The sequence below is a fragment of the Torulaspora globosa genome, chromosome 8 (genome assembly GCF_014133895.1).
Source record: "Torulaspora globosa chromosome 8, complete sequence".
NCBI classification, from domain to species: Eukaryota; Fungi; Ascomycota; class Saccharomycetes; order Saccharomycetales; family Saccharomycetaceae; genus Torulaspora; species Torulaspora globosa.
The window spans coordinates 809,607-823,100 of NC_050734.1; the positions used below are offsets into that span (position 1 = coordinate 809,607).

Sequence of the window (13,494 nt, forward strand, 5' to 3'; positions counted from 1 at the left end):
AAACCAAATACAGGGGGCCTCTTTTAGAAAATTAGATTTTTAGTTATATATTTTTCATGGTAAGATAAAATTTTAACAAATTTTTGATATGTGTTTATTATTTTTTAATAAAATATATATTTCAATATTAATTTCATAAGTTATTTCACGTGATTTGACACAACTCAACAATAAATAAGAAAACTTTTAAGCTACAATTTTGGCCAATTACATAAAGCACACCAGAACAAGTCCAAACGTTTCAGCGCTTCATACAATGACAACTTATGACGGTTCGCAGCTGCTTTCCAAGGTTCTCGACACCATCAGAGCGTCCACAGCGTTGGGTGCTCAAGATGTCGATTTTTGCCGTAGTATGAGTAAGGATATAGGCGATGCGCTAGATAAAACTTGTGATGAAATTGTGAACCTTATAAATGGTCTTTTGACCTCGGTGGACCAAAACACAGAACCATTGGAATGTGGACGAGATAGGCTCCAAGACTCTTGGAAGGATTTTAGCAATGTTATGGACAACATATTTGAACTCTCGGATAGATCTATAGATATCCTGACTAAATCTTCTGGTACAATGAACAATGGAATTCAGATGCAATTTTTGGATGACTCTAGCAGGACCAAATTCACATCATCTGCAAAGATCGTCAAGCCCCAGCTATCTTTCAGGACGCCTGTTGATAATACGGAAGGGCATCCTTTCGTTCCCCTACTCAAGGAAAAGCCATTCGCGCTCAAACCTTTTGCTAAAGTAAAACTGCTCCCAGGTAATGATTCTATGCCAGAGCACTATGAGCATCCTTACCAAGACGAGATTGAGAGTCAGGAATACGATCATTCTGTCATTTTGAAGTCAGAGCCTATCGCCTCTCAGCCGTGGGACACTACTGAGGCGGTTTGGGTCGATAATACCGAGGTTCTCGATGCAATGTTATCTGATCTGAAAAGTGCAACTGAACTTGCGGTTGATCTAGAACATCACGACTACAGGTCTTATTATGGCATAGTTTGTCTTATGCAGATTAGTACAAGAAGTACGGACTACCTCGTTGATACTATTTCTTTGCGAGACGACTTGTATGTTTTGAATGAGGTTTTTGCGAACCCAAAGATCTTGAAAGTTTTCCATGGTGCCTTTATGGACATAATATGGCTACAACGAGATTTGGGTCTTTACGTGGTGAGTCTCTTCGACACATATCATGCCTCCAGAGCGATTGGTCTTCCGAGGCATAGCCTGGCGTATCTATTAGAAAGGTACGCACATTTCAAGACTTCCAAGAAATATCAGCTATCTGACTGGAGGATTAGACCACTTTCAAAGCCAATGAAGGCGTATGCCAGAGCCGATACGCACTTTTTATTGAATATCTATGATCAATTGAGAAATACATTGATAGAGCAAAACAAGCTAGCTGGAGTTTTGGCGGAATCACGAAACGTAGCTAAAAGACGTTTTGAATATTCCAGGTTTAGGCCTACTGTACCTTCAACTAGCGTTTATTGCCCCATCGAGAAGCCAGATCAATGGAAAACGTTGATGGTACAATACAACATTCCACCAGAAAAGGAGGAGCTGGTCAAGAGACTTTACGATTGGAGGGACACAATAGCTCGGAGGGACGATGAATCATCGAGATACGTGATGCCTAACCAGCTATTGGTTTCTCTTGCTGTCAACACGCCAACAACCCCGGTCGATGTCATATCTGTGAATAACGTTGTCACGGATCATGTGCGGTCCAATTCTTTGGTACTGGCTAATTTAATCAAGAGCTCGATACAGTCGATAAAATTGAGCAAAGCTCAGTCTGTACTTCAATCAGATAAGACCAATAACCTGACCGCAGATTCACTGTTGACTATTCCGCAAATAAAGAAAGTCATGTCTATTTTTGAAGGCATCGCTCAGACGGGGTTAACTACTGAAGAGCATGAGAAAGATAATGGCTCATCAAAACTAGTTGACATTTTGACATCAAAGAACAACGCTGTCGATTATAGCGATGGAGGTCCTCGTCGCATAAAGCACGAGCAGTTCGAATCACGGTGTCATGAAGCATGGAAAACAATGGAGGACTTTGATAATACTGTGGTTTATAGCATACAAGCGCCAGAACCAGATGCTGTGATAAAAGAGTCCGCACAAGAGCCTCCAAGAAGATCTCCAGGAATTAGCGAACAGGCGGCACAACCTGAAGAGGACATGGATGAAATAGTCACTCTGAAAAGGGTAAGAAGACATGATCAATCTCCGGAAACTAATGCTGAAGAACCTAAACGTCAAGCCGTCGATTACTCGAAAAGTGAGAAGATTCTTGTGGAGAATCGCAATGCCAGCAAAAAGAGAGATTCTAAGAAAAGAAGTTTTGATCCTTATGCGGCATCTAATCATTCAGGTGATGCTCCTAGAGGTGTTAAGAAACGAAGATCGACTAACAGGGGAAGGAACGTCTCCTTTAAAAAGTGATCGTCACCACCATCCCATTTCTCATCCAGGACGCACTTCAGCAACCGCAGATTATGTATTGTACAATATTATTAGTTAAGCAGCTCATATAATGGTATATAGGGCGTTTATTTCGATTCATCGGAGCTCAACAACTGCATGAACTTGGTTCTCCATCCAATTGAATGTTGATAGCGTCATTGAAGTCCTCTTCGAAAGCATCAGCATCGGCCTGATTTTGTTGCAGTGCGCTACGTCCTATCTCCTCAAAAGCAGTATCAACATTGATTGCATTTTTCGCACTAGTGAAGAATAAAGGAACGTTTCCTAAAGACTTGGCCAGTTCCTGCGCCGATTTAGTACTTACCACTTTCTTTGACTCTTCAACGTCAACTTTATTGCCCAGGATAACAAACGGAAAAGTTTCAGGTGAAGAAACATTTGCGTTTACGAGAAATTCATCCCTCCATGACTTGATATTCTCAAAGGATTTACCGTTTGTCACATCATAAACTAAAACACAACAATCTGCACCTCGATAAAAAGCCACTCCAAGCGATTGGAAACGTTCCTGACCAGCAGTATCCCAAACTTGCATCGTCGCCACTTTGTCGTCGTCAACAACAACCTCTTTGGTAAGGAAATCAGCTCCAATGGTCGCCTTATATTGCTGGGAATATTTGTCGTTCACATAACGGTGCATCAAAGATGTCTTTCCGACCCCAGAGTCCCCCAAAATGATAACTTTTAATATGTTCTTCTTTCTCGAGGACATTAGAGCAGTATTGATTATTTGAAAGCCTGATATCCTCGTGTTCTGACCATAAGTTGCGACCTTTGGTTTATCTTGGTACGCTGTTGACCTTACCTTAGCCAACTATGGGGATAACTATATACGATTCTTACTCAAAGAGCTGTCAAATCAGTTTAATGGACTCCGAACCATATCTTTCTTAGGTACGTTCCCTGGGGGGTGGTCGAAGCGGCATTCGCCATGCTTTCCAAACAGTTGATGTCTAAATGATCAGAGCAAAAGAGTTATGTTCTGTGCCACGGTCGATTTTTATGTATAGAGAGATTCGAAGACCTTTTCTTCATGCTAATGTTTGTCAGCTTCACAAATTGGTCGCATCTTCATGCTGATCGTTAGTTGCAATGACTAACGAGCCCATTAGTTAATTTCGTAGGTCGCTTATGCACTGGCCCTTACCTTAGGAGTAATGGCCCTTCATTAGGCGCTATAGTTCTTGTTTCGAGCGTAGTTTTATGCCCAGTTTACACTGGGTTTACAATTTTCTTGATGCTTTACTGTCTGAAGGCTTGTGCTTACATTTTAATAATCGCTGACAAACGGTCCGAGCTAGGTGTTTTGGACGCTGCTGACCGAACTTCTTATACAAAACTTACTAAATGAAGAGAAACAATTTTCAATACAAGCCCTTCATGCTCGATGCAATGATATAAATTGGACATTTAGATCCTAGTAAGTGCTTGGCTCACTCTAAAAATTTCTTCCCGTTGATCCCATCAGTCTTCGTTATTGAAAGCTAAAATAAGAGTCCAATTCAAGCAAACCATAATTCAGAAATAAAAATGAAAACCAATAATCTTCGTTCCATCGTGAAACATTTTGTCGCTTCTCAGCAAGCGGAGGGCGTTGGAGCCACCGTGAGGCGGTCAATTGGATCTATGCAGATGAGAAGGTTTTCACCCTTCTTAATGCTTGATCATTTTACTGTCAGCCCTCCTGCCGGATTTCCGGATCATCCTCATCATGGCCAAGAAACAATTACGTACGTTTTGGGTGGTATGATCGCCCACGAGGATTTTTCCGGTGCTAAGGGTATCCTGTCGCCTGGAGATTTGCAATTCATGACGGCCGGGAAGGCCATCGTGCATTCAGAAATACCAGTTAAGATGGATAGTGGAGAGCCAGCTGTTGGTTTGCAGCTGTGGGTAGATTTACCACAGAAGCTGAAGAACTGCGAACCACGCTACAGGAATCTCAGGTCGAAGGAGACTCCGGTAGTGAGACCCAGTGAAAATTTGGAGGTTAGAGTTATCAGTGGTAACTCTTACGGGGTGGAATCCGTGAGAGACTTGGCTTACACGCCAGTTCATTTCTATCATTACATTACGTCAAAGGAAGGTACACCATTTACTCAGAACTTCCCTCGCGACTTCAACGCTTTCATGTACGTAATGAAGGGATCTGTCGCCATTGGCGATCAAGTATTTCCACAGTTCTCCACTGTATTCTTTAACAATGATGGTGACGCTATCGCGGGTGTTTCAGCCACCAAAGATGCAGAATTCGCTTTGATCGGTGGAGAGATTCTGGATCAAGATGTGGTGCAGCATGGCCCTTTCGTCGAAACAGACAGAGAGCGCCTTCTTGAAGTGTTCAAGAATTACCAATATAGCATTAACGGCTTCGAAAGAGCTCGCGATTGGAGGTCGTCAATTGCTGAAGGTATATCAGAGGAAGAAGCCAAGAAACAGCTTGAATAGTTTCGTTTTTGGCTTTTTGCTGATCTTCGAAACGCCAGGGCAGATCTTCGTTTAAAGATGTCTGCAGAATACTGATATGGTATATAGTGGTTGAATTGCTTAGTTTCCTTTACTATGTAACGTTTAGTTGTCTAATGTTATGATGAAAACGCGAACCGTTGGACCCGATCGTAATCTTATCCTAACCGTTAGCAAGGCCTGAAAGTGATGAAGCCCAAGGGTAAAGCAACGCTAAGGCGAAGTTCGGTGGAGGAATCATTCTATGCTTCCCCGTTGTATGATTTTTTATACCCTTTTCGACCTGCTGGGAGCCAATGGTTGACGGAGTACGTGATTGTGCTATTTGCCCTGATTATAGCTTGTGCCGTCGGTTTGGGAAACTACTCTGGATTCAACACTCCACCAATGTTCGGTGATTTTGAAGCCCAACGGCATTGGATGGAATTGACTCAGCATCTGCCACCTTCTCAATGGTATTGGTTTGATCTGGAATACTGGGGTTTGGATTATCCGCCATTGACAGCATACCATTCCTATATATTGGGCAAGATTGGGTCGTTCATAAAACCAGAATGGTTCCGTCTAAATGAGTCTCGAGGATATGAGTCGCCTGATTTGAAGACTTTTATGAGATTCACGGTTCTACTCAGTGAAGCATTGTTTTATATACCAGCGGTAGTCTACTTTACAAAGTGGTTGGGCAAGCATCGGAATCAATCACCTATCGGACAGTTCATTACAGCTGCAACCATACTATTTCAGCCCTCTTTGATGCTAATAGACCACGGGCATTTCCAGTACAATTGCGTCATGCTAGGTTTGACCGTTTATGCGATCAATAGTCTTCTCGAAGAATTTTACGCTGCCGCAGCAGTTTGTTTCGTGCTGTCTATATGTTTTAAGCAAATGGCCCTGTATTACGCTCCGATATTCTTCTCATATTTGCTGAGTAAGGCGCTTTTTTCTCCGAGATTCAACTTTCCTCGACTTTTGTCCATTGCTGTTGCTACCTTGTCTTCATTTGCTGCTGTTTACGCTCCCTTATATGTTCTTGGAGGTGGGTTGCCCAATGTGCTACAATCAGTCCACCGTATTTTTCCCTTCGCCAGAGGAATATTTGAAGACAAAGTGGCCAATTTTTGGTGTGTTACCAACATTTTTTTCAAATACAAAGAGGCTTTTACTCAGGATGAGCTTCAGCTATACTCATTGATTGCAACGTTGGCAGGTTTCTTGCCAGCAGCCTTCGTTATTTTCTTGTACCCCAAGAAGCATATCATTTACTATGCGCTGGCCACCTGCTCAATGTCTTTTTACCTCTTCAGCTTTCAAGTCCATGAGAAGACAATATTGGTCCCATTACTGCCAGTAACGTTGCTTTATACCTCTTCTAACTGGGATGTGCTTTCGCTCGTTAATTGGGTAAACAATGTCGGGCTGTTCACTCTATACCCGCTGTTGAAGAAAGATGGTCTGACTTTACAATACTACGTTTGTTTCGCGCTAAGCAACTGGCTAATTGGAAATTTCAGCTTTGTAACACCAAAGTTCCTCCCCAGCTTCTTAACACCCGGCCCATCAGTGAGCAGCATCGATATAAACTATAGACGCCGCAGCTTACTTCCACGTAACATTGTGTGGAAGGTTGTGATTGTCGGCTCATATGTGTCAATGGGTATTGTGCATGTATTGGACTTATTTTTCATCCCCCCTGCCAAGTACCCTGATTTGTGGGTTCTTTTCAACTGTACAATAGGGTTTGTCTGTTTTTTGTTGTTCTGGCTTTGGAGTTATTACATGTTGTTCACTATGCCTAGCAAATCTTTGCAACAGCTCTGAGGGAAGAAATTGGAAGACATTGGAATAAATTACGCTTGCAATAAGATCTGGGTACCTTTATAACCTTTAGCCTGCGGCGCTCTCTCCTGGGCAACAATCTATCGCAAACGATGGACTCAATGTTGCAAGTAGGCTGACGGCTGACGGATGCGTTGTGACAGTAAACTTTCAACGCCTATTTCGGCAAATTATGTAGCTTATAATGGCTTTTGGATTGTGGAATCCATTATAATCTCTAATAGTACTTGGGGTTGATGATACTTCTGCTACAATCCAGACATCAGTTTTTATGTTTTGGTGACGAAGCGGTTCAAAGATAACATAACAGTAAAGGCCAACGATAGAGTCTCTAATAGCAAGGCAAAACAAACCCCCAACGGAACCTATTGAGGATAAGAATAAAGAGACGGTAATTATCAAATAATTCTTCAAGGAAGGATATATTAAGTCGTCGTTATTTTAATGGCGGCATGCATACGCGTTTGTCGTGAAATTCAGCAAAGCTTCCTTGCTTTTTCATAGATGGGCTTCGAGTAAGCTCTCTATTGCTAGACCACTATCTTAGTTTTGCATGTTTCCTTCACAGTTCAGGTGCTTAAAGGCAGTCCCATCAACTAGAATTTCTTCAAAGACCACCGCACCATCCTTTTGGAAGTGGTAATAAATAGATTTGTCTTCATGCCAGCTGTGGAAATGGTGAAGAATTTCGCTTCAATATATTGGAGCAGCCAAATCCTTAGCTCTTTTAGGTGCTACGCACTTGTTTGGATGACTCCTCTCCCAGTCGTCTGAGTTACGATCCTGTCCAATGTTCTTCGAACACTGGACAGACGGGAAACTAGCTAGTAGAATTTGCAACTCTTTCACCATCACCCGTTCATAGTATCATATTCAATATTTCTTGAAATATGTAACTCCATTGAAGTTGAAGCTCAATTGAAGCTCAATTGATAGTATTGTTGCTATCATATTTTCTGACGCAACAGTGTGACACAACAGCGTCACAAAATATGGAACCAAGGAATTAAGAAGAGTTATTAAATGAAGCTGGAGCATGTTCGAACAGTAGCTTGTGAGTATCAATGCTCTTGTGGCGGCACTTCTTACTCTTTGGAGAATGATATGGAGACTGTCTAAATTTGCAGTGCCCAACACGCTCATATCTGAAGTGCATCAGGATGCAAACTCGTTAGATCAAAGAATTTGTTGAATATTGTCTCTCTCGACATAGAGTTCTCAAACGAAAATGCGAAGCAATATCTCTACATTGTGTCTTCACATCACCCTCGAGATTTTGAATATTCGGTTTACTGGACATCTTCAGCCAATATAATATCACCCATACCAGACGTTCAATTGAAATCATGAACTCGTTAGAATTTCTCACCTAGGTGGTAAATCTTTATCCTATGAAGGTTTTTTGTTAGAGTCTCATTTATATGATGCCTTTACCCAGATCAATCGTGTTGTAATACAGGTCAGTTCTAGATACAACAAATCATTGTAATAGAACGATTTGGACATATTAACGCTGATGCGGTGTTTCGCATTAGCATCAGACATATCCACGAGCCACGATGAGGAGCAATTTGAAACATGAGGAGACAGCTTAGGAAGAGTTACCAAGCACTAAGGAGTGCGGAAATCACGACCTCAAGTCATCATGGAAGTCCCCATTCGAGAGGTATAATAGGAGCCAATGCATCCTAGTTAGAGTGTAGCTCACAATCAGTCCACCAATAATATAGGAAGATAATTGTTAAATCACAACAAATCTTGTTCCTCGTGGCCCAATGGTCACGGCGTCTGGCTACGAACCAGAAGATTCCAGGTTCGAGTCCTGGCGGGGAAGATTTTATTTTTTTGCACTTTTCTTAGATCGGGATAGGAGGCTAAAAGTAGCTCATAGTTGAAGCCATAATCCAGAGGTCCTCCTTGTAAGAAACAAGGCCTACGAGTTGAATTGCCAGCCGAAAGAACTCGTAGAAGTTCTTCGAAGTTTATAGACTTTTTTACTTTGATCGCGCCTTCGCGCTGTCAAGGTGACACGCACACTATATATTTCAATATAAGGTGGCCACTGGAACGATAGAGAGCAAGTTGGCTGATCATCTGTCTACCAGTGATCGCTTCAACTCTCAATGTCCCCATCCAACAAGGAAGTTGCCTCTCTAATTATTGACTACCTCGCACAAGTAATCGAAGACAAGAAGGTCTCGGATGATGCTGCTGATTCTTTGAACGTTGCTATCGACTGTATCGCTGAATCATTCGAAGTTCAAAAGGGTGACTCTGAAGCACTTTTCGGCGGAAAGAGCCTTCTAGATCTATTGGAAGTCGGTTCCGGTGTCTCCGCTTCCGCTAGCCAGGGTGAGAGTATTCAGGTTAACATCCCTCCCGAGGATGCTGAGACTAAGGCCAAAGCCGAGGCATTGAAATTGGAAGGTAATAAGGCTATGGCTTCCAGGGATTTCGAACTAGCTGTCAAGAAATACACTGAAGCGATTGCAGTATTACCAACTAATGCGGTATATTTCGCCAACAGGGCAGCAGCACATTCTTCTTTGAAAGCTTATGAAGAAGCTGTGAAGGACGCAGAATCTGCTATCAAGACTGATCCTTCATATTCCAAGGGCTACTCCAGGTTGGGATACGCCAAGTTTGCCCTGGGCCGTGCTGAAGAAGCGCTTGAGGCGTACAAGAAAGTCTTAGATATTGAAGGAGACAATGCTAGCGATGTGATGAAGAGAGATTACGAAACTGCTAAGAAGAAGGTGGAACAATCTTTGGATTTGGAGAAGAAGCCTGAGACTAAGAGCAGATCGGAAGGGGCCACGGGTGCAGGTGGTTTTGGAGATATTGCCTCCATGCTCGGTAATGGGCTCGGTGGATTGCTAAACAACCCACAGTTGATGCAAGCCGCCCAGCAAATGATGCAAAACCCTCAAGCTATGCAGCAAATGGAAAGCTTGATGCAAAATCCTGGTATCAGACAAATGGCGGAGAATTTTGCACAAGGTAACGGCGCCCCAAATATGTCGGACTTGATGAACAATCCGGCTCTTAGAGAAATGGCTGGCAATATTTTTGGCGGTTCAGGGCCTGGCGATGCATCTTCTAATGGCGGTAGCGGAGCATCAGGAGATGTCAATAAGTAGTAGAGCCAAAGTGGTCACTGCGCATCGCTCATAATACAGTATTTTTTACGTCTTTGACATAGTCTGTACGCAATTCTTGTTTAATTAGTTTGTTGTGCTCTTAAAATCATTCAGTATTGCATGCTATATTTAGGATTCTATTAGAATATTTGCTCAAGAATCTCTCTCGAGATGGAGCAATTGGTCTTTTAATGTTAATATGTTTTCTGTGGTCCATTTCTTTATCACACTGCGGCAAAAGAATGCTCCTTTGTATTCCATAAACTTGTTCAACTGTTCTGCTAAGTCTTCGTGAAGGCGGGCAATATCAGCGCCAGCTTGATTCATGTTTCGCCTAGTTTCCGCAATACTAAAAGACAGTCGCTTCTCTAATTTTTCCCTCTTGCCCTCGAGAAGCCTTCCTAAAATTCCACTGTCCATAGAGGAGTTATCTTCTTTCACCAATTGAGGAAAGTTTTGAGCGTACTGTTTATGTAAGCTCAGTAATTCCCCGTATGATTTCCACCAGTCAGGTATCCTCACCTGTAATAAGTTGGAAATATGACCGTGAAGCCGGAGGGTGCATTGAAGTAGAAAATTGATCTCTTCTGCGAGAATAACCATCGGTCCATCACCGTAAACTCTGCAATTTACCTGTTTTTCAGTGGACAGCAAAGCAAAACTTTCTATTGTCCTCGCAGCCTGCGAAAAGAGGAGCTTATTTGATTCCACGACGTCTGTCGCTTTTAACCGCAGAAAAATAGCAAGCTTCTTCATAACCTGTAACTTTGTCTTCAACGCTGATAACTCCGCTTGATTGAAACGAAGAAAGCTTTGTATAATACTCATTTCTTCTGGCTCAACCTTTTTATTAAAGATAGGCCTAGCACTTCCATCTCTGCTGGCCTTCACCTGAGTTTTAATCCACGAAAGTAGCGTTGCTTCGTTGGATAGTATTTCATCTGGTAAGTTTCCAACGTGAATTAGAGCGCTGATGCAGTTTGTAATATTTCGCAGAAGAATCATCGTCTCCAACTTTGTGATGGTTGATAGTCTCGTTTTTCCAAGGCTAGATAATAACGGATCCAGTGTGGAATCCAACGGAATAAAAGTCATGGGATTCATTTTCTGGAAAGTCCGAAAGAAGTTTTGAATCGTTTTCAAGTGAAGCTCCGTCGTTCGGAACTGACCGTCTTGTTTTATCTGCGATGTAACGCTGATTAACCAGCTTGGAGCCTCATACTTCAGTGTATGCACCAAACATTTCCCAAAAGTGAGATTAGCGGCATGCTTCGCCAATTCATGTAAAATTAAGGGATTCTTGGCGTAACATAGTGAATCCAGAAGAAATGGTTGTTGGATTTTCCATATCATAGCTCTGTTATCCTTGAGAATAGCCTTAATATTATCCATTCTATTGTACTTGGCATATACCATCAAGGGAGTGAGCCCCTTTTTATTCGTAGCGTTAACATCTATTCCGTCAAATTTTAGAAGCATAGAAATACCTTTCTTCATGATATGCAAAAGGGTATTCCCCTTACTGTCTTCATGGGCCTTGAAATCAAAGACTATGCCATTCCTCGTATACCAAGTAGCAGCGCAATCGAAAGATGCCCGTACCATTTGTTCATAATTTGCTTGATCATAACTTCTGAATATTGTGAAAAGTGCAGTATGGCCGCTTGAATCCTTGGTATCCCAGTTGATGAAAATACCAATCTTTTGCAAAATCTCCACTTCATGAGTCAAATAATGCGCAGAGATCCTCTTGTGTCTGTCAGGCCGATTGAAGTAAGTGATCAATTCTTGCTCAGTGCAAGACAAAATTAAAAGATCCACAACAATTCTAGCGGCGTCGCTATTCCCACACCTAAGAGCTTGCACCAATAGGGTACAACCGTCGGTTGTCTCATCATTCAGAATATCTTCGAGTGGAAAATCTCGCTGGCGCTCCAGTAATTTCCTTAAAACTCCGTTTTTACCATTTGTGATACAAAGAGAAAGCGCCGATTCGCCTTGGTCTGTCCTATAGCTCAAAGATCCCTGGTAATGGTCAATATCAACCGGTGTTTCATCGCTAGCCGAAAGCACAGCAACAAAAGCGCGATTAGTGTGGCACTGTTTAACAAGTTCATTTAACCTTTCTGTGCCTTTGAGGTCTTCAAAATGGCACACAACCGCTTCTAAAGTGGAAATGGCATATCCTAATACGCCATACTTAATAGTGGATTCATTTCTGGCGAAATGTTGCAGGTAGAATAGGTGCGCTTTGAGATTTTTGACTTGAGTTCTGCAAACAACCAAAACAAACAAACTCAGCAGCGTATCGGCATCCATTGCCATGGGAGAATCGTGGCTGGAATCGGTTGCGCTGCCACCATTCGATAAGTTTCTAAGAGTTTCAATGAGAGCTTCCGATTTCTCGGAATGTTTGTGCGCCAAAGAAATGCGACTGAAAGAAGCCATAGCCAGTTCAATCCCTTTCTCGAGGGCAACTATTTTCTTCAACTGAAAATTCTCGAAGCTGGCTGCATACAACTCCGTCTCAAGCTGATTTAAGGATAAGTTCTCTAGGTTCTCTATGCTGATTTCGTTATCTTTCAGATGTGATGTTATCCTGATCCATATATCATCGAATAGATTGAGCTCCACATACTCATAGATCAAATCGAAAAGATCCGGCAGATTTTTAAACGCTGGTTCACGGCCCATGGTAGAGTATATCCGATGTACTATATCATGGAACAATTCGTCGTCTGGGCCATTTCTTTCCGGTGTATTTCTATATTCCGCAAATAGCGAGTTGAATCGGCTTGTCCAATCGGGATGAATCCTCAGCATATTCTCGAAAGATACTTTATTTCCTTGCGACAACTCAAGTGAAGGTGGTATGACATCTTTGACTTCCTTAGTTCGCTCATTTTTCAGTTCCTGCTGGGATGGAATTGCCTCCATCAACTCCCCGCACAAAGGCTCGTCGATGTATATCACTGGAAACTGATCCGAAGGCAATAAATAGTCATTGAAGTTCGCAATAAAGCTCACATCTGTAATCTTACATCTTTTTTTGAACTGGAACCCATCAGAAGTTAAGGCCACACGATGTTGCAATCGCACAAGAACTTTTTTGCCATTAACAGTGTCAAATTTCACTTGGCTCAAATGTGATATTCCTCCGTTTTCGCCATTAGACTCGTTGATCAGCAGAACGTGCGATGCTACGAAGTCAAAGCTGTAACAAAGCTCCAGCAGAGGCAATCCCGTCAGTTTATCCTTGAAATTCAACAGCTTATCGCTGGGTGGTATTAGCAGAATGAATTTTTCCTCTTTGATAAGAGCAAATAGCTTCTTCAAGTTAGATGTCGAAGGATTCGGGCAATTGAACACAGCGTTCACTAGGGGGTTCAGCAGAACCGGTAAATGGTACGGCATAATCTTGCACTTGCAATCAGATAGCCAACATTAACAGCGTAAAACTCAGTTCCCGTCAATTACCAGCAATTTGGGCCCTCTTAGCCTATTCTTAATGAACTCGATGTGTTGATGGTGTTGATCAAT

General features: G+C 42.2%; 6 protein-coding genes and 1 non-coding gene across 7 annotated transcripts; 5 read left to right on the plus strand and 2 right to left on the minus strand.

Annotated features, from left to right (window-relative positions):
• Window positions 1-256: 256 nt before the first annotated feature.
• On the plus strand, window positions 257-2,467 carry RRP6 (exosome nuclease subunit RRP6; the record flags this gene model as incomplete). The annotated part of the gene is made up of 1 exon (XM_037285856.1): window positions 257-2,467. One exon carries the CDS (start codon window positions 257-259, stop codon window positions 2,465-2,467), a length of 2,211 nt encoding a protein of 736 aa, XP_037141752.1.
• A 127-nt stretch (window positions 2,468-2,594) lies between these two features.
• YPT7 (Rab family GTPase YPT7) lies at window positions 2,595-3,221 on the minus strand (the record flags this gene model as incomplete). The annotated part of the gene is made up of 1 exon (XM_037285857.1): window positions 2,595-3,221. The coding sequence occupies one exon, from the start codon at window positions 3,219-3,221 to the stop codon at window positions 2,595-2,597; it is 627 nt and encodes a 208-aa protein (XP_037141753.1).
• An 818-nt stretch (window positions 3,222-4,039) lies between these two features.
• On the plus strand, window positions 4,040-4,957 carry HG536_0H04560 (pirin family protein; the record flags this gene model as incomplete). Its single annotated transcript, XM_037285858.1, has 1 exon — window positions 4,040-4,957. The coding sequence occupies one exon, from the start codon at window positions 4,040-4,042 to the stop codon at window positions 4,955-4,957; it is 918 nt and encodes a 305-aa protein (XP_037141754.1).
• Window positions 4,958-5,164: 207 nt separating this feature from the next.
• On the plus strand, window positions 5,165-6,796 carry ALG6 (dolichyl-P-Glc:Man(9)GlcNAc(2)-PP-dolichol alpha-1,3-glucosyltransferase; the record flags this gene model as incomplete). Its single annotated transcript, XM_037285859.1, has 1 exon — window positions 5,165-6,796. One exon carries the CDS (start codon window positions 5,165-5,167, stop codon window positions 6,794-6,796), a length of 1,632 nt encoding a protein of 543 aa, XP_037141755.1.
• Window positions 6,797-8,575: 1,779 nt separating this feature from the next.
• HG536_0Htrna12R lies at window positions 8,576-8,648 on the plus strand. The gene has a single exon. It is a non-coding gene; the product is annotated as a tRNA-Arg (tRNA).
• Window positions 8,649-8,937: 289 nt separating this feature from the next.
• SGT2 (Sgt2p) lies at window positions 8,938-9,954 on the plus strand (the record flags this gene model as incomplete). The annotated part of the gene is made up of 1 exon (XM_037285860.1): window positions 8,938-9,954. One exon carries the CDS (start codon window positions 8,938-8,940, stop codon window positions 9,952-9,954), a length of 1,017 nt encoding a protein of 338 aa, XP_037141756.1.
• A 153-nt stretch (window positions 9,955-10,107) lies between these two features.
• HG536_0H04590 (uncharacterized protein) lies at window positions 10,108-13,368 on the minus strand (the record flags this gene model as incomplete). The annotated part of the gene is made up of 1 exon (XM_037285861.1): window positions 10,108-13,368. One exon carries the CDS (start codon window positions 13,366-13,368, stop codon window positions 10,108-10,110), a length of 3,261 nt encoding a protein of 1,086 aa, XP_037141757.1.
• Window positions 13,369-13,494: the final 126 nt, after the last annotated feature.